The following is a 24980-nucleotide window of genomic DNA, read 5'->3' on the forward strand; positions in this document are numbered from 1 at the left end:
TTATTATGTTTCGTTTTCCAAACAATGCGTTGTATGCAGAAACCGAATTAAAATGTACTATCTAGTATACGGTGGTACATCATTAAATCAACTTTTGTTATGTTATGAATGCTTTTGCTTTGAATGGCACATTTACCATGTTACAATTGTACCATTACGAAAGTCCCGGTCTGTCAAGTTTAATCTAATTGACTTTACTAAAACAAAGACAGTTAAACATTTCATGTATTAAACAATATTTGGGAATTACATTACAGGGCTACTACTTGAAGCACTCGTCTAATATAAAGACAAAGATGTACCTAAAATTTCATATAAAGGAGCACAACAATGACGAAGATTGTAAGCCCAATTTTAACGATGTTTACGTGTTGTTTCTCTAACATGTCCGCCCTATGGACAACGATGCCTATGTTGTTTGGTGGTCCGTCTTTGACGAGGTCTGCTTCTAGGGCCCATTCCCAGTACCCGCAGTGACGACATTTGTAATACGGCCGCTTCGGATTCATTTCGGACATAGAGATCCGAAACTCCACTAGGGTAGAATCATCCCCTAAACAGTTGCAAATTTTGGCTGAGATCCATGAGATATCCGGGGAAGCACACGGACGGCGAATAAATCGGGAACCCGAAGAGGCTGAGGACCTAGTTGACATTAAGTTATTTTGGTGAAGAGGATATTTTGGTAAGTGTTGGTTGACAAATCTAAACCAACTTCCTGTTAATGGGGTTATATAAAGGGTAGGGAGGGTGTTGATGGCGAGAATACTAAAATTTTGCGCGGTTATATTTTCATGTGGGGCCCCTGCATTACCAAAGCAGCAGGACTTTAGCGTCCAAGCATAACTTACCCATATATGTACCACTGTATCCTGTAAAGTACCATTACATGTTTAACGGTACATTATACCATCGTGAATACGGAATATACCACTAAATCATCCAGTGGTACATAACTGTACTATGGCCTTCAAATTGGCTAGATTTAAGATAAACTTGGAAAGTGTTCAAATGATTAATTTGAATCATAGTTGTGGGTTTTCATAATAGACATCCAACAACCAACGAGGCAACGACTATATAGTATGTCACTAAGAACAAGAATTTCCCTAAAACAAGTGATTTGGGTTGATTAGGGTTGATGTCCAACACAGTAAGCTAAGAAAACGTAAGTAGCTACAAACATTAACAAATGTACTTGTGATAGTGTTCATATAAATGAGAGTGGTGTAGTTAGTGGCCAATGAATGAAAAAATCTTAAATCACTTAATTAAGTACACCTGCTTCAGTAGCTAAACCCTATTAAGTACACCTACTTCAGTAGCTCAACCCTATTGGTGGAACAATATATCAATGATATGTACTTACCATTGAACATTTCTTGATTGACTCTAATGTTCCGTTTGAACGGGCCATTATTAATTAGTAGATGTTGCAAATTATCGAATAATTTTACCTAGCCATACAAAAATATGTACCACTTAAGCTTAAAAAGTACCATTACGACATAGTGGTACCCTAATATGTTATTCATTTGCACAGTGGTACCCTAGAGTATGTACCATAAAATGGTACGTTTTTGAACAATGTAATGTCCCTTTAGTTACTCAGTGGTACAGAAGTTGGATAAAAATTAAGTGAAGTTGTTGTTGATGAGTTTTTATTCACACATTTGACATGGAGTTAAGCCTTTTAAAGACCTTCAATCAAGATTACAATTAGTACTGAATCATTGTGCGCTTTACCTCTATGATATACGACAAACGAATAACCGCTATATGAGTGATACTTGTTCAAGTTATAAAAGGTCTATTATTTCTTGTCCTATGGAAATGTATTTGATGGGGATATTATGTCCTCATGTTTTTTTTTTTTTTTTTTTTTTTTTTTTTTTTTTTTTGCTCTTGTGTAACAAGGTGTTTTAAAATAATGTACCAAAACAAGATGTTTCACAAAGTAATAGGGTCACTTATATGTGCTTAATTTGAAAATCAACCGTCCATTTCATGAATCAATGACGTCAGCACTGTATGTAAAATATTTTTCAAAAAATATGTAGTGGTACATAACTTACGATTGAATGTGCCATCTTGAAATTGGGTACATTAAATGGTACCTATTTAATTGCGTCACATCAAATGGCGCGAAGACATAGGGGAAACTGAAAATGGGAGTTGAAGGGTTTATTTAACTTCCTCCTCCCACTCTATTTATTTAACTTCCATTTTCCCATTTCAACTATCTTTCTCCCATTAGTTTTATCTGTTTTCTTTGCCTGTCTCTTTCCTCTTCTTCAAAGCTTTTAGAAATTTATTTCAGTTTTTTTTTTTTTTTTTTTTTTTTTTTTTTTTTTTTTTGTGTTTTGTTGAAACGCTTTCTTTTCTTCTAAAAATGGTGAAAAAAAACAAAGGCAAACAACCAATGGTAGAGTCAGAATCTGATACACCAAAGTACTCAGAGTTACAATTCCTCCAAATGAAGGAGAATATCTTAATAGAGCAATTAAAAGATCATCAGTACATATGCAGTGCCTTGTAGGCTTAGTTACATGATGTCACGACGGTCATTGCTAGCATTCAGAAGGTGAAGGCAGAGACCCGCGTCACAAAGACCAGAAGCGTCAACAAAAGTCCTCTCAGGTTGGGGGGGACGAAAAGACCCACCAAGGTTGCTAAGACAGCGGCCATAAACAGGATGTCTGGTGTTGGTTCTGGATGAGGGGCAACGGTTGCTGGACAGGTATCCACAGAGGCTGGTGGAGCAAGTGCCGGAAGAGTGCAACCGTCGGTGGAGGTCATTCCACCACACAGGCCCAAGCCGAGACAATGGCAAGTACGATAGAGGAGCCCCGACAGCCCCAAAGACGTCCTACCCCATGCTCCGTATCATGTGCGTGATCGGTGGTTGCCAGAAGTATCTGCCCAGGAATCTGGTGATTACGGTCACTCAACTTCCACCATTGAAAAACTCAACTGATAACCTCTAATCATAGCCAATTATATCTGCCTTTTGATTTATGTTGTGAAAAAAATCCTCTAGGGTTTGTTGTTTTCAGTTTGAACGTTCTATTAGTTTCAGTATGGTAATGTTGAACTAGTTGTTTATGATCAAATCTAATTAAGTAATATTTTGAATGTTGTGATTTATCCTATTTGCCCTTTTTGTTATCTTTCTTATTCGGTTTTTAATTAAATTGTGCCATTTGCGTCTGAGTGGTACAGTATTGATATGCAGACAGTACCACATATTCGATTTTTAATTAAATTGTGTCATTTGCGTCTGAGTGGTACAGTATTGATATGCAGACAGTACCACCTATTCGGTTTTTAATTAAATTGTGCCATTTGCGTCTGAGTGGTACAGTATTGATATGCAGATAGTACCACTACAAACCCCCCTTTTCTAGCAATCTTGTTAAACAACATATTAAGGAAGAGAAAATTACAAATCCTGATTCTTTATGTCAGGAAAAATGCATAAAAATAATTACCACAAATCAGGGGTACAATTATCCTCAAAAATACATATTCGAGTCATTGTTTAAGATACATTTACAGGAGGGGATGGGAACTTGGGGTACGCATACTGTTGTAAGGAGGAGTTACTCCAAGCAGACTTGCAAAAACTCCACCAAAGTTTCCACTCCGATTAGTGAAGTATTCTAAGGAACCATCAACATCCCTCATTTGAATTCCTCCAACCGATCTAATGTATTCATTACGTGACAAAGACACAGGTGTTTGGGCAGCCGCAACAGCTGTCGCCTTCTTTGCTCTTGCCCTTGCTGCATTTTTTTCTCTGGTGGCAGCCTTTTCTTTTCCCTTTTTCTCTGTGCAAGAGGGATACCGTACATTCGTAGTTCGATGTGACTTCTTTTTCGGCAAGGGTGGGTCTTTAATCACACCGGGGGCTGAACCTTCACAACTGCCTTGAAAAACACTACCGGGTGTGCTAGTGTTTGTCAATCCTGAACCTTGAACCCCAGCTGTGTTTGTGCCCTTACCTCTGCTGTTTTGTCCAACTGATGAGGGTGTGCGATTAGTAGCAGCTGTAGTTTCAGTTTCAGCAGCATTAGCACTCTCCATTGCTGCTTTTTCTGCTTCTTCACGTTTTTTGGCTACCATTGCTAAAACTTCATCAACTCTCACATCCATCAATTGCAAAAGCTCTGCCACAGCCTCAACACCTTCCTTACAAGTGGAAGCCTTAGAGCAAATGGGTTCATAAATACCCATAAGTTTGTGATACTGTCTCACTTCATCTGTCTTCAATGGATCGTGGTACGCCACTTTAACTCGTGTGTGCTTCCGTTGCACGTCCTTCCGCCAACGACGCAAAACGTACTTCTCAGTAGAGCTGTCAATTCGGTTAAATGGGTCGGGTTTGAGTCGGGTTTGTGTGGGTCGGGTCATCTCGGGTCGGGTCAATACGGGTTAATGTCAGGACCTATGTGGGTCGGGTTCGGGTTGGGTCATGCTTGATTCGGGTCACGTCGGGTCATACATCTTTTCGGGTTCGGGTCGGGTTTAGGTCGGGTCAATAAAAGGTCGGGTTACATTCTGGTCAGGTGAAAAACAAGTCGGGTTAAATTCGGGTTTTTACGGGTTTAAATTAGTTAGGGTCGTGTTCGGGTTCGAGTCGGGTTCGGTTCAAGTCAATTATTTTCGGGTTATAATCAGGTCGGGTCATTATCGGGTTTGAGTCGGGTTCGGTTCAAGTCAATAATTTGCGAGTCATAATCAAGTCGGGTCATTTCCAAGTTGGGTCATTATCGGGTTTGAGTCGGGTTCTATTCAAGTCAATAATTTGCGGGTTATAATTAAGTTGGGTCATTCTCGGGTTCGGGTCGGGTTCGGTTCAAGTCAAAAACTTGCGGGTTATAATCGGGTCATTTCCAAGTCGGGTCATTCTTGGGTTCAAGTCGGGTTTAGTTAATAATTTGCGGGTTACAATCAAGTTGGGTCATTTAAACTTGTCTGGTCATTCTCGAGTCCCTCTACAAGTCCCTTCTCGAGTCTGGTGCTACTAGTCAAGAAAAAGGATGGATCGTGGCGTTTTAATGTGGATTATCGGGCACTAAACAAAGAAACCGTGCCCGATAAATACCCCATCCTGGTCATTGACGAGCTCCTAGATGAGTTACACAGAGCCCGAGTGTTCACCAAGCTTGATCTTAAGGTGGGTTACCATCAAATTTTAGTGAGGCCGGAGGACACCCATAAGACGGCATTTAGAACACACGAAGGACATTACGAGTTCTTAGTAATGCCCTTCGGGTTGACCAACGCTCCGGCAACATTTCAATCATTGATGAATGAAGTGTTTCGACCTTTTTTGCGCAAATTTGTCTTAGTGTTCTTCGACGACATTCTCGTGTATAGCCCCAACAAGGAGGAACATGTCCAACCGTGTGAAGGAAGTGTTGCTGGTTCTTAAGGCCCACTCTCTATTTGCTAATATGAAAAAGTGTGAATTTGGTAAAGAGAGAGTAACCTATTTGGGCCACATAATCTCAAGAGAGGGAGTAGCAGGCCATGATCAAGTGGCCCACACCAAAGTCCTTCAGATTTGAGAGGCTTCTTAGGCCTCACTGGCTACTACAGGAATTTTATCTTCCACTACGCACAAATAGCGCAACCACTCACCAACCAACTCAAAAAGGACAATTTTGGGTGGTCGGAGGCGGCGAAGTTGAAAGAGGCGATGACTATGGCGCCGGTTTTGGTGATGCCCGATTTTACTAAGATCTTTGTGGTAGAGTCAGACGCGTCTGGGTTCGGCCTCGGCGCGGTGTTAATGCAGGAGGGGAGGCCGGTGGCCTATTTCAGCAAAGTATTGGGACCGAATGGGCGGGGAAAGTCGATTTACGAGAAAGAGTTTATGGCGGTTTGTTTAACCGTTCAAAAAATGGATTACTATCTTTTAGGGCGGGGATTCCTCATCCGCAGCGACCAACAGAGCCTCAAGTTCATAACACAACAGAGAGAAGTGGTGTCGGAATACCAGAAATGGGTCAGGAAGTTAATCGGGTTTGAATTCAATATTCAGTATAAGTCGGGGGTCGCTAATCGCATTGCTGACGCGTTGTCTAGGTGCGGCGAGGTTGCCGGAGAGTCAGAATTGGGGGTTTTAGTTGCGGTTCGGGGGTAGACTGGGATCAATTGGAGAGTGAGGTTAAAAATGATGAATGGGTACAGGGGCTGAAAGTGTCAATCGAGAAAGGGGAAGGAGCTGTTGGATTCAAAGTGAATGGTGGTCACTTTTTTACAAGGGTCATTTGGTAATTCCTCCCAAATCCGAATCGAAACAGTTTTTGCTCCGACTTTACCACGATTCTCCGGAAGGGGGGCATGAAGGAGAGTCCAAAACATACTTTAAGGTGGCACGGGAATGGTTTTGGGTGGGAATGAGACGAGATGTCGCAACCTATGTTAAGGAATGCTTGATTTGTCAACGCAATAAGCACTCACAACAATCATCGGCGGGGCTTTTGCAACCATTACCCGTCCCGGAACAAGTGTGGGAAGACATCACTATGGACTTCATCGAGGGACTGCCGAAGTCTAAAGGGATTGACACCATTTTGGTGGTGGTTGACCGCTTGTCCAAGTATGCCCATTTCTTAGGGCTCAAACACCCTTTCATCGCGGTGGGAGTAGCTGAGATTTTCGTGAAAGAAATAGTCAGATTGCATGGGGTTCCTAGCAGTTTGTGACAGATAGAGATCGAGCGTTCATTAGTTCGTTTAGGAAGGAGTTATTTCGCTTACAAGGGACAGCACTCAAGCGTAGTACATCCTACCACCCACAAACTGACGGCCAATCGGAGGTGGTAAACAAAAGATTGGAGGTTTACTTACGGTGCTTTGCAGGGGAACAACCGAGGTCGTGGGCTACATGGTTACCTGGCTGAGTATTCATACAACACCTCCACCCATTCATCGACTCACATGACTCCCTTTAAGGTTCTGTATGGCCGCGACCCGCCACGCCTAATGAGGATGGGGCTGGCAGACCACAGTGAGCACGGTGGAGGAGTTATTACAAGAGTGGGATGTGATGCTGGATGAATTGAAAATTAACTTGTTAAGGGCTCAACAAGTCATGAAGTCGAATGCTGACATAAAGAGAAGGGAGGTGGAATTTCAAGTTGGGGATCGAGTGTTCCTTAAATTACAACCTTATCGCTAACGTTCGTTGGCCAAGAGGCCATTCGAGAAACTGGCAGCGTGCTTCTATGGACCGTTCGACGTAATTCATCGAGTGGGGAGGGTGGCATATAAGTTTCTATTGCCTGAGGATTGTAGGATCCATTCGGTTTTTCACGTTTCACAGTTGAAGCAAGCATTAGGCATCACCGCTAGCTCACCTACTATTCCCACTCAAATCACACCCGAGTTGGAGCTAGTAGTGGAGCTCGAAAAAGTGTTGGACAGCAGGCCAAAATTGGGCAAGGGATAGGGAATTGACGTGCTGATACAATGGCAAGGACTACCGGAGTTTGAGTCTACGTGGGAGGATGCGCAGGCCATCAAGGTGCGATTTCCGCACTTCCAACTTGAGGACAAGGTGGCTCTTTTGGGGGGGAGTATTGCAACACACTCACCACCACCACCTGTTACTCTCACGTACCAGAGGAGACAGAAGTAGCAGGTTTAGAACAACAACAATACCAAGCCGTGGCTAAGGCAAGATCAGATAGAGGACCGTTAAAACAGGCAGACAAGGCAGCTTTGGTTATTTGTTTGCACTATACTAAAAGAGGAAGAGGACAAGAGTAGTACCTATAGTAATTAAGGCTATGTTTGCCAAATATTTGCAATGTAGTAGTAATATAAATAGTAGTAGTCAAGTAGAGAAGAGTATCCAGAAATTGTAAGCCAACTTTAGAGAGTCATGGCCTAAAGCCATTGAAACCCTTTCGCAAGCTTTAAGCTTTACTATCAATCAATCAAACATTCAATCGTTCGACTATTATTTCCTTGTTATACACTAGTCCGTTGCAAACCCCCAACCCTTGACCAAGCCCCCCAACCCTAACCCCAAAACAGCCCACTCACCACCCAGCTGCCCCTTTTTCTCTCGTTTGGGAGGAAAGAGAAGGGGAATCCGGTGATGGGGTAAGGCAGCCAAGGGAGGGGGGTGGGAGGGTTCGTGTAGTAGGAGAAGGGGAGGTGGTGGCTGGGAGGGTGGTCAATGTAGTGGTGGACTGGTTAGGTTGTTGACCAAAGTCAAAGTGAAGAAAAATATATATATTTACTTATTTAACAGGTTAGCAGTCACTTGGGCTTAATAAAATGAAATATCCCTAAAGTTCAGATTATTCTAAATAATTCAAAGTAGGGATTATTTAAAGAAAGTCGCCCAAAAGTGGAATTATTAAAAACAATTTTTTCTTAATATTATTTCTATCAAACCAAAATTATTTTTATTGAAAAAAATAAATTTTGTTGAGCTTAAATTATTTTTACCGATTAAAAATTATATTTACTATTTCAAATTTGACTTTGTTCTTTGAATTTAATGATTTTACTGATTAAAAAATTTATTTTAAATGAACTAAATTATTTTTACTAAACTGAAATTATTTTTACTAAACTGACTAAACTAAAATTATTTTTACTAATATCATTGTGTTAAGGTAAGAGAATAGGACCTAAGTAGTCAACAAGCATACACATGCAAACACCAGTATCAATTTGCAAACCAAACATAAGTTCCTTCGGTGAGCGCATTTAAGTCTAGGAGATACAACATGTTCCTACTAATGTGTGCATGTACGTTCCATCATCAATGAACATATAAAAAGGTAAGTCTAGGAGATACAACATGTTCCTACTAATGTGTGCATCTACGTTCCATCATCAATGAGCATAAGAAAAGGTGCACATATTTTCCAACTTCATACCTTGAAGAGCGAAATTCTTTCTGTATCTGGTACATCAGATTTAGAAATCTGTTCTTCCAGAATTTTGCGAGCATCACACATCTCCTCCAATGCCTTCTTATAAGCAGAAGCAACATGAGAAGAAATCCCTTCCCATTCACTGGAGTCAACATCAAGATCAATTCCCTGCTGCACTTCCCAAACCTTATAAGCAAGAAGCGTTGAATTCATGTCGGCCAAGGGAACAGATAGCTGCCTGTGAAATATATTTCGAACACGCTGAATTTGCTTTTCTTTCCCCTGATCAAAAAGGGGCATTAAAATTATAAAGATGAATTAAAAAAAAGCAGACTAGGTATAATGATTTAAACTAATTCAATAATATCTAAACAAAGTGTCATTGAACTTAAGCTATAACATTATAGAGCCTCTGCCCTTTGTAACAAAAAAGATAATTGAAACAAGAAATTAATATTCCAATAGTATCATTAAAGAACAAAATTAGAGAAAATAAGAAACCTATGAAGACCTCAGTACAATTGTCTCCCTGTTGCACATCAACACATATAGTAACAAACTAAAATTTAGAAATCAGTGACTACCGTCATACCCTAAGGAATGGTTATGAAACATGAACAGAGCCAAAGAGACATTCCTTAGCTAAACTTGAAATTTTCCCTTGGTAAAGGCTGCTTTTATTATCTACATGCAAGAGAAACAGGAAGAGGGATAAAGAGGCAATATGCAACTATTCAGCATCACTAAACAAGTAAACAATTATAACGATCAAAACAGCTTGAAAACTGGACAATATGGTACCTTCTATCTACATCACATGTTTGTATCATTCATCTTCATACTTCTATCCTGAGGTTTACCATATTCAAAAGATATCCACCCTGTGGAATTCATTTTATTGCATAAGCACGTGCTGTTCAAGCAAATAGTGATCTGCATGAGTATGTGACATTATCCGTAGCCACATGAACATTGACATGTTGAGCACATCTAAACCTCCAGGTGGTATAAGTGAGGAACAGATACATGTATAAAAAGAGTACAGCAGCGAAAAGTAAATCATGATGTAAGACAATATAAAGATCACAAAACACACCTCGATGTCAGAATCATCAATTGTAAGGCATATAGCTTGCTCAAATTCTTTGTAGGCTTCCCATATTTTACTGCCTTCACAAAAATGCAAGCCAGCAGCTGTAACAGCACGCTCAAACAAGTTCCTTGCCTTTGAAACACCAGAAGCAGAACACTCGCGGATTGAGATATCATGTTCTTGCACAAATTTTGAGTAGTCACACCAAAGAGGGACAGACTGCAGAGGTAATAAGAAATTACTATCAATTTGTTTGATTCAATACATGTAATACAACTACAGAAAGCAATTCCTTGTGATAATGGACTGTAACAACAAATGCAGTACTAGTAATTGTCAGTGAAGAAATTTTGTGAAATGATATTAACCTATGTTACATATCAGGCCATAATGTAATGGCATGGCACTACAGTAGGCATGCTTAACATCAACACCCTCCATTCAGATATATATGCTGCATAACACTAACCATGGGATACTAAGTACGTGACATAGTAATACAATCACGATTTTAAAGGAGCCTTATAAGAAATTGGAACCTTCTAAAACTCACATGATCACTCAGTATTAACTTGGGGTATACCCAGAGAATAATCACTAAAATTTTACACTAGGTGACAACATTTTTCCAGACATCCTTAAATAGTAGATGTGACTACTAGTTCCAAACAAAGAGAGTATCATATAACAGCCTCCCAAATATTCATTGAAGCAAGCTTCATATATAAGCAAAACAGCTCACCAGATAATCAGATACACCGCGTTCATATATCTTTTCAATAGCTGGAACAGCCTCTGGCCTAGCAAACAATGGTTAATAATGCAACAGTATAAGCTAGTCAAGTTCTTCAGGATTAAGAATAAAAACAAAATGAATAAGAAAACAATCGCCAATCAGTTCCAGTGTTCCACACTTGCAATCCCAAGGTAGTATTGAATAGAGATAATACAATAACAAAGCCTTAGTCCTAAAATGATATAGTGCCGGCTAACATAAGACATCATAAGGAACCAGCCGCAAAAAGTTAAAGCAAGTAAACATAGAGAAGTGATAAAATGAAAGTGGACAAGAAAATATCAGAAACATAGTGAGCAAGAAAATGAAGGCGGTGTAAAGTGGAAACGAACCCAAGATGAGGATATACAAATAGAGATTGAGGAAGACTTACCTAAGAGGGCTACAGGAGATAAAAAGAGAGGGAAAACTGCATGAGAAACAGCATTGAATTTCTTCTGTATCTCTAGCATAGAACAGATGGAATTTCTTTTGAATACACATGAGGAATGTAAAGAGACCAAGATTCAAAGTTCATCTATGTATTATGGTAACAAAGAACTTTAGAACAGCCAAAATTATAGTTGACGTTTCTAAACAGATTAACCAAAAAGTTAGTATGAAAAATACTGACAGTCAACAATGACACAGAAGTGCTAATACAAGCAAAATCACTCCAGGTTCAATCTCAATTGGCTAACCAGCCAGGCGTGTCTAGTTGAGCACGGATTTGTTCCCCATCTTCCTGCACAAAATACTCCTCTTCCAGCAAGCACAAATGTGCTTCTTGCCCCGAAATGCCTCAACAAATCATATTTATTTTTACTAGCCACCATATCTCTCTATCCCCCTTTTTTAATTTGTTTTGTTTTTATCGTCCACAAATAGAAACATAATGGGTGATGGCATGCTCTTCTTTCTTGATTTTTCTTGTAAGAGTTTAGCTTCATTTTCATCATCCAAGTCAGAGTCAGAGTTGTCGGTCGACGGTTTAGCTGCTGTAGAATCGATGGTATCTGTTGCTTCACCATTGTTGGTGGAATTTAGCTCTGACATCGTTTCAAATTCGGCTGCTTCCGCCATTTCCAGGTTTTAAAACAAGGAAAGGGAATCAAAAAATTGTAACGTGAGGAATGACAAGTTTTTTATCCGAGAGTTTTTTTTTTTCTTTTTGGGAAAGAAAGCTGAATGAGAAGTTTTTTTTTGAAGGAAGTTGGTATACTATGGTATAGTCCATATCAAGCTTTTTTTTTTTTTATTTTGGTTCATAATGTTATTATTGATAAATAAACTGTTATTGTTGATTTTACATTATTATTTTTATTTTGGTTCATACGGTTATTATTTATAAATATAATAAAATGGGTCCAGCGATGAGCAAATAGGATTATCGGGGTTACTCGAATTAATAAATTAGGTTACTTATTTCTAAATTACTTAAGGTTACTCATACATATAATTGAATATTACTCTTATAAACTAACTAGTTTTGTGTCCCGTATGATGCCTTGATTGTTTATTGAATTATAAGATAAATTCTAAGAGTAATGACCTTTTTATCTAATTGATTTTCTTTCCATAAATTATAAAGCTTTTCCCTACCTTATAAAAAATGGGAAAATACTCTTATGAATAGTGTTAGGACATTTTTAACCTTGAAAATGTTTAATTACCTTTATACCCCCATTAATGTTGTATGAGTAGTTTATGAATAATCAATGTATTTATTTTATTGCTAATTTGTTATTATTGATCAATTTCACAACATGTGTTTTATCATTAATTTAATTGCTCACTTGTCAATATAATCAATTTAGGATTGCTTTAATTATTCTAACCTTCATAAGTAATTTTTTTTTTTTTTTAAAACCTAACCTTCATAAGTATGATTATGAGAGGTTTTGATTTTACATTCTTTTCTATATGAAGCACAAGGAACTATGGAAGCAAGCATTTGTCCAATATAGTGCAAAAGCAACTATGTTGAAACTGAAATTGATATATGAGAAATCAGGCTCAAGTGTGGGTTGGTGAATCGGTTATATTTCGGACAGTAAGAGAAAACCGATGTCCATGATTTTGATATAAGTTTACAAGGGTATTGGTTCATTTAAAAAAGTTCATGAAAATAAAATCCAAAAGATCATATGAGTAGTTCTAAAAAAAAAAAAAAAAAAAAAATATTTAAAAAAAAAAAAAAAAAAAAAACCTAGAAGCTAAGACAAAGGTTGGTCAAATACAATAACCAGAAAGTTATTCAAGAGATTGCGATATTAATGTCATTGAGATAGTTTAGTTAGTTTGGTGACTCTTAAGGTTCAGCAATAATTGCCCAAGTTTTTACTCATTTGAACTGAAGACTAGCTTGGTAGAAATTTGAATTGGGAATGAACTTGATTGACAATTTCACACAGTCAATCACACAACATCTACTGTTATTAATCCTTGGACCTTATTTCTCCACTTAACTTAGGGTCTATTCTCATTGACTGAGCTGAGCTGAACTGAATTGAACGAGAGTTTTGATTAGTTCAAGATTTCAATCTTTATCCAGAGTTCTTAGACCCTTTTGATCTTGCTACCGACTTAGGAAACACTATGTTCGTTGATTCCGAAAGCATTAAGATATGTGAACTGAACTGAACTGAAATGAATATTTTATGAGAGAAGGAAATTAAGAGCTGAACTGAATTGAACTGAACTTATTAGAGCTGAACTGTACTGAACTGAAAATAATCGTATGACAACAAACTCTTAGTTTTTGAGGTTACTTGGTCCATTTTGTCCATTGTATTTTTTACCGATTCAAGAAAATAACTTCATTATTTTTGTAACTTTAACAAAATAAATAATGACTTATATATTAGTTTACTCTGTAATCATTGTTAAATGACATTTACTGTAATTATTACGATCATAACTTTAACCGATTAAAACTTAAAGTGGGGTGTATTGGTATCTTATATGAATACAAGAAAAATATAGACATGTGATGTCCTGCTAATTGAACCATTTCAATCTGTACTTTAAATATAGCAAACATTTCCATGTCTAGAACTCAATACTTTATACAACTCCTTCACTAATTCTTAAGTAATTTGCTAAAGTTTTGAGCATTGCTAAGATACATGACATTCAACATATTAATCGCATTTGTACAAATAGTTATAATAAAATATATGCAAACATGTATAAGGTATTAAGACTAACTGCAATAACTCAACTTGAAACACTACCTATACCGCGCGCATCGCGCGCGTAGGATCCCCTAGTATATTATAAAATTATAATCTAACACAACTCCATATAAATTTATCTTTTCTAAGTTAAAACTATTAAAGAGAATCGAAGTAGAATATGCTAACAATGTAAAAGTCAAACAATTGGCACTAATCTAAACTAAGTATATGATAGAAATTTCCCAACAAAATGTCCGTCTAAGCACCCAATCCAAATAAATTAAACTCCGTATAACACTAGAGTAAAAGAAAATGGCCACCTTAATACCACCTATATTAACATCCCATCAAAGACTCAACCTACTTGCTTTTTTTTACCCTTGCTCTTCTTTCGAGTAACAGTAACCCACCCATCCACCTCCATATCGTGGGGAGCAACCTCTTTCTTTGAGGAGGTGCTCGGTGAATCTAAAATCATATTTTGACCTATACCATTCCTCATATCATCGCCATCATCATTAACGTCTTCATCATCATCGTCACTGATAACCTATAACATGAAAAGACAAATTTCAACAATTTGAAAATAGATACCAAGAGTCTAAGAACATGCTCTTTTCACTACATATTCCTCTTCATCTAATATTCTTTCATTGCATATCTATTTCATATATAATTTCATGAAAAGCTCATATGTTCATAAAAGGAACAACCCAAAATACAAAACCAAGAGATAGGAAAACACAAAAAAAAAAAAAAAAAAAAAAAAAAAAAAAAAAGGGCAAGAGAACCCTCTACAAAACCTTGTGAATGAGATAAGATTTGCACAAACACACACACATGCAGAAAACCTTACATTATCTAATTAAACAAAGGAAAAACATCAATCTATAAATATAAAAAAGAATGGCAATTGACCACTAACAATAGAGATAAGAAACATCATCATCGAATAAAGAAAGCAAGGTAGGCATTTTAAAAAAGCATTAGCTTCGTTGGTGATGGAAAGAAAATCAATTAGATAAAAAGGTCATTACTCTTTACTCATCAAAACAACCAACCACTCACCATCATGTTCATAAAATCATCAATTCCAAAAGTAAAGGATGTGTGTAAACCCAAAATTTTTAATTGATCCAAAGACTTGTGATGTTTATGCCATTCCAAAAATGATACATAAATAATTGTTTTCCTTGCTTTTTTAGTACTTAAAACAATAGGCAAAATTACAGTGATGGGAATATATATATATATATATATATATATATATATATATATATATATATATATATATATATATATATATATATAATCAAATTAAAAAAAAAAGCAATTAAGGCTTCGAAAATTAGTGATACTTATTATTTTCAAGTTAACAAGTGCAACTTTAAGGATTTACGTTCTATACACTCCATTAATGTTAACGTAATATTTTAAAGGAAAATTTGCGAGGAAGGTCCTTTTAAGTGGTCGACCTTGTGAGAAAGGCTCTTTTTTAAAAAAAGGTGGCACAAAAGGTCCTTTTATCCATTTTGGGTTGTCTAGAGGGTCCGTTGACCGAACTCCGGCGTTGACTTTTTTTTCCGGCCAAAAAAAGTCGTGCAATGCACGTGACTACTTAATCCTCCTTTTCTTCTTCTTTTTGTCCCTTTTCCCCTGTTCTTCCCCCTAATTTCCTCTATTTTCCCTTTTTCCCTTAAAATATTTCCTTCCCTTAGTTCCCTTAAACCCATGTGGTGTGACTAGAAGCTAACCCATCATTAATGGCGATGCACTATTGATGGAATTAATGGCTTTGCTTTCTGGCAAGAAATTAACCCTACAAGCTATTTAATTGGTAAGTATTTAACTCTGCCCCCTGTTTTGTCTCTTTCAAAGTAGTAAAAGCTCTCATTTTTTTCCCAAAATTGCTCACTTAGTCTGTAAAAATGGTAAAGACAAGCAGAAGGCGAAAAGGAGAAAATTCAATGACAAATTACAAAATTGCGAAACAAAACCTGAAATTGATAAAGGATTCTCACCACACCTTATTCGCCTGTTGTTTATAGGCTTTGATTGTCCTTCAATTGTGATTTGAAAGACAACAATTCAAGTTTTCTGACTTCCCTGGGCTAAAATTAGGGTTTCAATTGGGTAAAAGGGAAAAATCGAGGGAATTACAGGGAAGAAGAGGGAAAAAGGGAAAATAAAGAGAAAAAAAAAAAAAGGAGGATTAAGTAGTCACGTGCATTGCACGTGATTTTTTTTGGCCGGAAAAAAAGTCAACGCCGGAATTTGGTCAACGGACCCTCTACACAACCCAAAATGGATAAAAGGACCTTTTGTGCCACCTTTTTTTATAAAAGGGCCTTTCTCAAAAGGTCGACCACTTAAAAGGACCTTTCTCGCAAATTTTCCTATTTTAAAAATAAAAATATGGTGATTTGTAAAAATTAATTTTTAATGGGGCTATTATAGAACAAAAAATCTAATATATTTAGAAACATGATAGATAGGCACAACTTTATAAGACAACCAAACAGGAATACAAGAACAATATTTTGCGACAAGAGGGTGTATAATTTAAAATTTTGAACATTACAAGATTGTACATAATTACATACTCTTACAAACAAAATCATCAAATATAGTCAAAGTACATACTTGATTTGTTTTTATTTAGTTGACACGTTCAATTTAAGCACACATATTAAGGAAGGAAGAGAGAGGATAAAGCAAGTGGGGTAGACTAATAAATGCAAAGTGTAAAACTTACCCAAAAATAAAACATGTCAACTAAATATAAACTTATTAAAAAGGATTACGTGTCAACTAAAAAAGGGAAGTGATATATACTACCCCCGTTTATTTAGTTGACACATTTTGACTTTAACACTATTCACACACTCCTCTTCGACCGTGTTTTGTTCTTTATACGTAATGAAAAATATAGTCATGTGGGATCTTGTTAGATTTGTCACGATATCAACTTTTCATAATTTTTTTTATCGGTAATTAAAGATATAAATGGTTGAAGTTGTGCATTGGCAAACGTAACTAAAGAAACATGTCAACTAGAGGAAGTGTAATATAATGTGAACATTGAAAAAGAGTCAAAGGAGTCATTTAAAAAGAAAGAAGTTTTATTAATAAGATATTACTATTGAATTTTATTGAATTGATAATAAATAGGTTTGAAAATGACCATGTGTGGCACAAAGCCTAAGCTAAGAAATATGTATACCGCTGAGAACGCCAAAACGTTTACCTTAAATTGAGATAAACCCAACAAAAAACCTCAAGTGGTCTTTCAATCATGCACAATCTCACCCACAAAATATGATACACAACATAGAGGAAATATTACCTGTACACGGGGTACCACATGGGGAACTGGCCTCTTTTCCCTAAGTTTTTGAATTGAGCTATAATCACCTTCTAAGCATTCTTCATAAATATTCATCAGTTTTTCTGCCACCTATAATGTTTCAACATATAAATCCAGATTAGAGTAAAGCAATAAATTTGTAACTTCAATTTAGAAAAAGTTATTCTTCATTAGCAAATTGATACAAATTAATATAAGAAATAACCTCCATGCATTCCCCTTCATTTCCCATCAAACTCAAGGAATTCATGCCTTCGCAAAGCAAAACTTCTAAATCATCAATGTATAGAGGTTCTGAGAAAGAGGAGCATTTGCATCAAAACTAAAGCCAAAATTAAGAACCCTGTAATGTTGTATACAAGCATGAACTTCTATATCCTTTTAAAACTATTATTAATTAGAGTCGGTATAAGGAAACCAAACCAAAGTACAGATCATTCATTTCTAAATTCAACAAAATCATCAACCATACGTAGCTCAAAATATAATGTTATCCAATAGATAGGCACATAACTAAAAAAAAGCATTCATTTATTTCTAGAGGACCATTGATATACAAATGTAACATGACAGTTGAAAATAAACTATAAGTTTCAATTCAACACAAAATCATCTTTTTTAAAATTTTCAGCATGTTGACTACTTGGCTATAGCTTATAAATAATGAAATAGTACTTTGATGGTATCATTGAAGTTAAAATTAGTATAAAATAGTACATGAGATGAAGTAGCAATCCAACCCAACAAAACAAGAGAAGTAAGAAGCACCATTACCATTGTTCCTAGGTTGGCAGAAGTAACTAAGAACAGAAGACTCAATAGAGTTGGCTTTTTCACGCGAATAATGGCCTCCCCACCCTTGACTCACTGCATCTTGGAGGGCAGCCCAAACAGAGAATACAAGTGATACCCCTTCTTGAAATTGCTTAAGAGCATCTGCTGTTAGCTTTGAACTCTTCGAAGCTTTCATTGTCAGTTGCTGTTAAGATGAAGGACATTAGACCTCCAAAAATAGTTAACGCTGAATCATTATAAAAAAAAATACTCCCTCCATTTCATATTGTTTTTCCTATTTGAACGATTTAGTCTCACAATATATATATATATATATATATATATATATAAAACAAAAAGTCAAAAACAATAGCTTCAGCAACAACAAATCACTTTCAGGGCCAAGGCAAGAGGAGACCAGGAGAAATATTCTATCTTCATATCACAAAAGAAAGGTTAAAATAAGAACCTTTCACAGTTGTTATATCACTTACAAATTTTGGCAAAACATAGCAATTATAATAAAGCACAATTATAATAAGCAGTATCTCTCAAAAAAAAAAAAAATAATAAGCAGTATACACTTTCGTGTGATTCTAAGCTCTGTTGAACATTTCAATATACCAATATAGTATCAACCAGAAGAAAAAAAGAAAAAAGAAAAGCTGCTCACAGAGTACTACTAGAATTTTTTTCAAGCACGACGATAACAAGATAAGCAAGTTCAAATCTTTAATTACATAATCTCCATCATTGGAACTTAAGATAATTACATCATCCAAATTCCAAAACTCAATCTAATTCTCTTATAAACTAAATTAGCCTTCATCCAAACGCACATTCAGTCATCACAAGTAGTCGTATATATTTGTTTACAACCAGGAAAGGAGGGGCAGTCACACAGAGAGAAAAAACCAATTTTCATTTTTTGATACTAATATTATAAACGAGGTTTCTGCAGCACATTCATTAGCAATCAAATTTGACTCAATTATAAAATTAACTCGAAATTTTAGGGAGAAGAAGTCCAATATCATAGCCAAATTTGATTCGAATATCAAAGTAGGCTTGTGATTTTGGGGAGATAAAGGTCCGATTTCATAGTTTCATCTGGCAAATTTTATTAGGCTCATACTTTTTTCTCTAGCAACATAGCTTGTAATATCTTTCATAACCTTAGTAATCATAAACAATAATTCAATAATCAAGTATAGAAGATTTCTAAAAAAATTAAATTATAGATAAACCCTCAATTGTGAATTGAATTCGATAATAAAAAAATAAACAAATAAATAAATGAAAAAAAAAACAGCTTACCTCAAAAGTTTCGAGCAGGTGAGCAGGGCCAACGTCGATCCGAGAAAAGTAGAGAGTGACGCCGGTCCTTCAATGAGAGTGAGGGGAGATGAAGTGAGGAATAAGTGAGGAAGTTAGGGTTCGATGATTTTCTGTGGGGATAAGTTAAAACCAAAAAAAAAAACTAACCCAAGCCCATATTTAGGTCTTAATAAAAACTAAAACCCTAAAATCCTCTCTGGTTTGCTTTTAGTTCAAACTGGATGACAGTCCGTGCGATGCACAATTTTTTTTTTATTATTTATTATTTTTAATGGAGTACCTAAATCTCATGAAAAGATAATATTCTTAATTAAACTATACTTCGTATAATATTTTGATTAATTTGTTTGTTAGAAAAGGATAGTTTTTTTTATAGTTTTTATTATTTATTTCACGAAAAAAAATAATATTCTTATTTAAACCATATAATATTTTAATTAATTTCCTTGTTAGAAAAGGATAGTTTTTATTATTCATTGGTCTTAGTTATGTGAAAGTTGTATTCATAGTTAATAAATAAATCATACATATGGTATCTCATCCGTTAAATATTAGGATAAATATATCACCAATAAACATTCTATTTCGTATATCAAATTATCTTAATAAAATTTATAATAACAAAAAAATTGTTCCAATCCGAAGCTTAATTTGAACAATATTTTCAATATTTTGATAAAAACGTTATAAAATATACACACGTAACAAATATTATTAGTTACACACTTACACATAAATATAGGTAAGAAACTAAGTTAGAACCTGTGCGATGCACGGTTTATATAAAATTTATTTTTTTAATTTGTACATTTTTTTAAGAAAATGGATAAATATAAATAAGAATATGCACCTTGTACAAAATATCTGTATTTTGAAAATTTTAGATTTTTATCAAAATTATGATATAATACAAGTTCAACTTTGCCTAATACATATTTTTAATGTAGGAGTCTATTTATTAGTGTACAACTTAAAATTATTTCATTTTTTAGGATAAAATAGTTGCCCCATCGCGCGCGTTGCGCGCGATAGTTCAAAATGGTAAATATCGGGTGTTGATATTGTTGATCATTTTATTTAGTTTTAATGTAAATTTAGTATTGCGTATGTAGAAAATAAAGGATTCTAATTTATAATTTAGTATTGTGTAAATTAAGAATCTTGATTTTATAATCTAATAATCCAATTTTCGTATTTGTTTAATACAATGCACTACTTATATTAAAAGTCGTGTAATAATATAACCAGAATATCTTATATGATCGTTTTAAGTTAAAATGAAAAAGATTTAAAATAAGTTACTTAAATGTTTATATGAATACTATTAATTCGACTATCAAAATTTACTGTGGTACCAAATTTAGGAGTTGGTTGATTTTGCTAATTCAGATGGTTAATAGTTCAATGTACTAATTAGATATTCTTTCTATTTTTAGAATGTTCTTATACTTGAGTAGTACTTTTGTAATGTTAATGCAATGAATTAGTAGTGGTAATAGTAAAAAGAATAATAATAATAATAATATGTAGTATAATAATAATGTTTAATGTTTAATCATTTGTTTAAAATGGATTAAACAAATTGGTGTTAATAATTATAAGAAATCCATTCATGTTAGCTTCCCTCTTATCCTTTTATCCTATGTCGATGTCGTAATAAAATTTCATATCTCTTCTTCCTTCATTGTTGTTGATATATTCTTTATTTTCGTAATTAAGCTAATTGCCCTATTTTCCTTAAACGATCTTTCTTAATTGGTCTTTTTCGCTCCATTGTTAATTGCTATTTTTTTTTTTAGTCATCTTTCTTTTTGAATCAAGCCTTCTTTTTGAAAAAATGTTTATAATTAACTTAACCTTGGGAATACATGTAATTAAAACACCTTGGAACTGTGAATTACTAAAATAACAAAAAATGTTGACTATTATTAGTAATTAACTCTAAGTCTATGTTATTTTAATTTAATCGTCCTCATTTTTTGAATTCCTGGTTTTTTTTTCTTTGTTTCTTTTGTGTATTACTCTAACAAAAGGTTTGTTCAATCTTAGAATGGAAAATACAAATAACAGGTCATCTTCCTCATCTGTAGTGCCTACAACTGTTCCTTTTGCTAGTTATGCCAATTGGATGCAGATACCTTTGTTGCGTCGTCGTTTAAAGAATTTACAGTCTCGAAAGAGTGAGTTGGAGGAAGAAATGGCTATATTGCAGAGGTCGATGCTGCGGGTGGATGAGGATATCTTGCAGACAGGCAAAAGAATGGAAGAAATCCAGGTTGCTGTTGATGCTGCTAGGGTGGATGGTCAGCGACGTCGTCGCGAAGAGTCTAAGCAATATGTGCCAGAATGAAGTTCAGAAATAGTTCATGGTCGTCCGCAGTGGATAATTCAAAAAATAAAAGTTTAAGCTTTTGATTTATAATGACAGTGTTAAGCCATAAGATTAAGTTTGGTGATTAGTTTGTTAATAATTGAAAAATAAGAAGTATGATTAGTTTGTTATTAATCGAAAAAATAAGTATGGTGATTAGCTTGTGAATAATTTTGTTAGTAGTAAGTGAAATAAGTACTAACTATATAACAATCCGATAAAATACAAATGCATAAGTGTTATGATTGATTATCCCACCGTTCAAATATCTTCTACCCTCACTCCGAGCAACCCAACGAAAAATTCTGACCTCAGAAGCAGCTTTAATTCAATGAAAGAACAAGCTCAGGAGCCGCTTTCATGGAGAGTGAAAATTCGGTTGAGAGAAGAGAGAAAGATAATAGCAAAAATGAACGTTAGAGCAAGAAAAGGGTAAAAGAAAGACCGAATGCAAGGGTAATCTCGAAAAAAAAACAAATAAACAAATACCTAATCCATCCAAAAAAACGCATGCCTTAAAACAAGCTAAAAGTTAGATATGGCTAATATGTTTCTATTTAGTAATAGAAAATAACATTAACATTTTAAAATATATGCAAGTTAGATATTTTTCAATGTAATAGAAATTAACATTAACATTTCAAAATAAGACATATATATTTTCATTATTTAGATAATTACACAATACTTTTTCCCTTACTTTACAAAAAAAAAAAAAAAAAAAAAAAAAAAAAAAAAAAAAAAAAGCTACTATTCTAAAGCACCTCTAACATTTTTTTTCTTTAATATTTTCCCTTTTTTCTTTTCGCTCGTCCTTTTCCTCTGCACCATCTTTCTGATCTTCAATTTCTTGTTTAGTATCCTTGCTTTTATTTTCAGCTTTACTTCCGTCATTGGGTTTGCTCTGAACTTCATCACTGTCACATTCAACAATCATAACTGGCCATTCACCACAACCATCCCTTACAATCTGTCGTTTTTTTTTCTTATTAGTTTCTTCCTTTTCTTTTTTATTTTTCTTCACCCTTGAAACTCCTTGTTCTAGAAATCCTAAGTGATTGTTCATCTTGTTCGACATAGCGGTGGCATACACTCGAAAACTTGCGGCATTATCTTCTTGTGATTTTGACTCATCAAATCTCCAAATTGGTGGTGCAAATACGCTTTCAAGAGTGGCGGAGCTACCAGTGCTAGCCATTATTATACAGAAATGAAATTTTTTGATTAAAAAAAAAAAAAGCAAAGTAGAAAAAGAAGATTAGGGTACAATTTATGAACCATGCAAAAGATGTACCACAATTAACTAATTAAGAGTACATATCAGTTTGTTTTATGCTGATACATTATTTCAATGTATAAGTAGGGTATTGAAAATACACCTAAATAACAAAATCTAAGGAAAATCAAAGGGTTTTATAGCATGAATCAGGGAATTATGAGAAGAAAATTGTAAGTATGGTCTAAATTCATAGAATTTGAAGAAAAATAGGGAGATTTAGCCAATCAAACAATCCCACATTTTGATAGTAATTAAGAGTACACTAAATAGCAATAATGACGAAATGTTGAAAGAATATAGACTTTATGACTTTCAAATTACAAATTTTAATTTTTTTCTAAACCTATATATATATATATATATATATATATATATATATATATATATATATATATATATATATATATATATATATATATATCTTATATTTAATAAATGTATGTACATCCAACAAATACTAAAATTAGAAATTAACTTTTCGTAAATTTCCGCCCCTATCCCACCATTCGAATTCGAATATATTTTGTCGTCAAATATAAACTTAATTAAACTCACAGTATGAAATACAAAGAAAGAAATTTGTATAAAAATTTGGTTTCAATCATTATCGTTTCAGGTTATATACAGGTTTTTAATACTGATTTAAAGTTAATGAATTCCTTATTAACAATTTTTAATAAAATTCATCAACGCAAAAATGAGTTCAAAATGGTAAATATTGGGTGTTGATATTGTTAATCGTAATTCTTAGTGTTAATGTAAATTTAATATTGTATTTTTGGAAAATAAAGGTTACTAATTTTTAACTTAGTATTGTGTAATAATTATTTCTCTAATACCGCTAAAAAATTGAAAAATTAAGGGTTCTAATTTATATTTTAATTATAATTTTTTTTTGGTATATAATATTTATAATTTATGTATAGTTAAGGTGAATTTATCTGTTTTTTCGAAATATAATATTATAAAAGTATAATTAAATTAGTTCAATAAGAGTTTTTACAATTCTTAATTCATATATATCAGTTTTAATATTTAAAATATAACTGGTAAGTTGTTACTCTGCACAATCAAACAAGAGTAGAATATCATTTGATTTAGCTAATTTTTCAGTTTCAATAAGTCGGACTTTAATTTAAACATTATATTAAATGAATGTCACTCAATTAACATAACAAGTCCTTTAAATTAACAAAAATTCTTATGAAACTTGTTTTGCTTTATATCCACTTAGTTTTAGAAACACTTGTTCGTTTAATCGATATTAAAATTATACGAAGTAATTCGGTAAGTTGTTATTGTAGGAGTTTATAGGTACTACGCAGCGGAAATAACATGAATCATATTCATACAGTACCTAATCCCAAGATCTAATGCATAACACATAAAGAACAAATAATTGTACCTTTGAAGCGTGATTCCACGTGCGATCGAGCAAGCGTGATTCCTCTACTTGGTCCACGGGCACAGATTAAACCTCCACTAATGCTAGTTAGTCGTGATTGAACGCTTCAATCAACCTTCAACGGAGAGGAGAGACACGAGCTAACCATGAACCACCACGACGAACACCGCGAGCCACCACGAGGGGGCGCCGCACGTACGGACGTGAAGGGGAGAGGAGAGGGCCGTGAGCGAGGAGAGTGTTTAGGGTTTTGGGACTTGGTTGCTTCTTTCACAATCTATTGTATGTTGATTGTTACTGCCTGTTTTTGCAACCCTAGGCATGGATCTTATTTATAGATCACATCTCTAAATAAGAGCCCATGTCAAAAGCCCAAAACCCTTATCCTAAACACACTACTCTAGCCCAACACTCTACATGGTATGTCATAATCTCACGAGGCCCATTAATGGGCCTCTTACTTGTTTAACCCAATACCCTTGTTGTGTGACCTC

At 34.7% G+C, this 24980-nt stretch overlaps 1 protein-coding gene and 1 long non-coding RNA gene across 2 annotated transcripts; both read right to left on the bottom strand.

The window, feature by feature from the left end:
• Positions 1 to 8754: 8754 nt before the first annotated feature.
• On the bottom strand, positions 8755 to 10952 carry LOC145600134 (uncharacterized). The gene is made up of 3 exons (XR_014104249.1): positions 10741 to 10952; positions 10002 to 10217; positions 8755 to 9187 (listed from the first exon to the last, which is right to left on the bottom strand). It is a non-coding gene; the product is annotated as an uncharacterized LOC145600134 (long non-coding RNA).
• A 3128-nt stretch (positions 10953 to 14080) lies between these two features.
• On the bottom strand, positions 14081 to 19635 carry LOC145602895 (uncharacterized). The gene is made up of 5 exons (XM_081659044.1): positions 19411 to 19635; positions 18094 to 18298; positions 17525 to 17613; positions 17299 to 17409; positions 14081 to 14502 (listed from the first exon to the last, which is right to left on the bottom strand). The coding sequence occupies exons 2-5, from the start codon at positions 18287 to 18289 to the stop codon at positions 14308 to 14310; spliced, it is 591 nt and encodes a 196-aa protein (XP_081515170.1). The 5' UTR covers positions 18290 to 18298; positions 19411 to 19635; the 3' UTR covers positions 14081 to 14307.
• Positions 19636 to 24980: the final 5345 nt, after the last annotated feature.

This window comes from Chenopodium album, chromosome 21 (genome assembly GCF_948465745.1).
Source record: "Chenopodium album chromosome 21, dcCheAlbu1.1, whole genome shotgun sequence".
NCBI lineage: Eukaryota > Viridiplantae > Streptophyta > Magnoliopsida > Caryophyllales > Amaranthaceae > Chenopodium > Chenopodium album.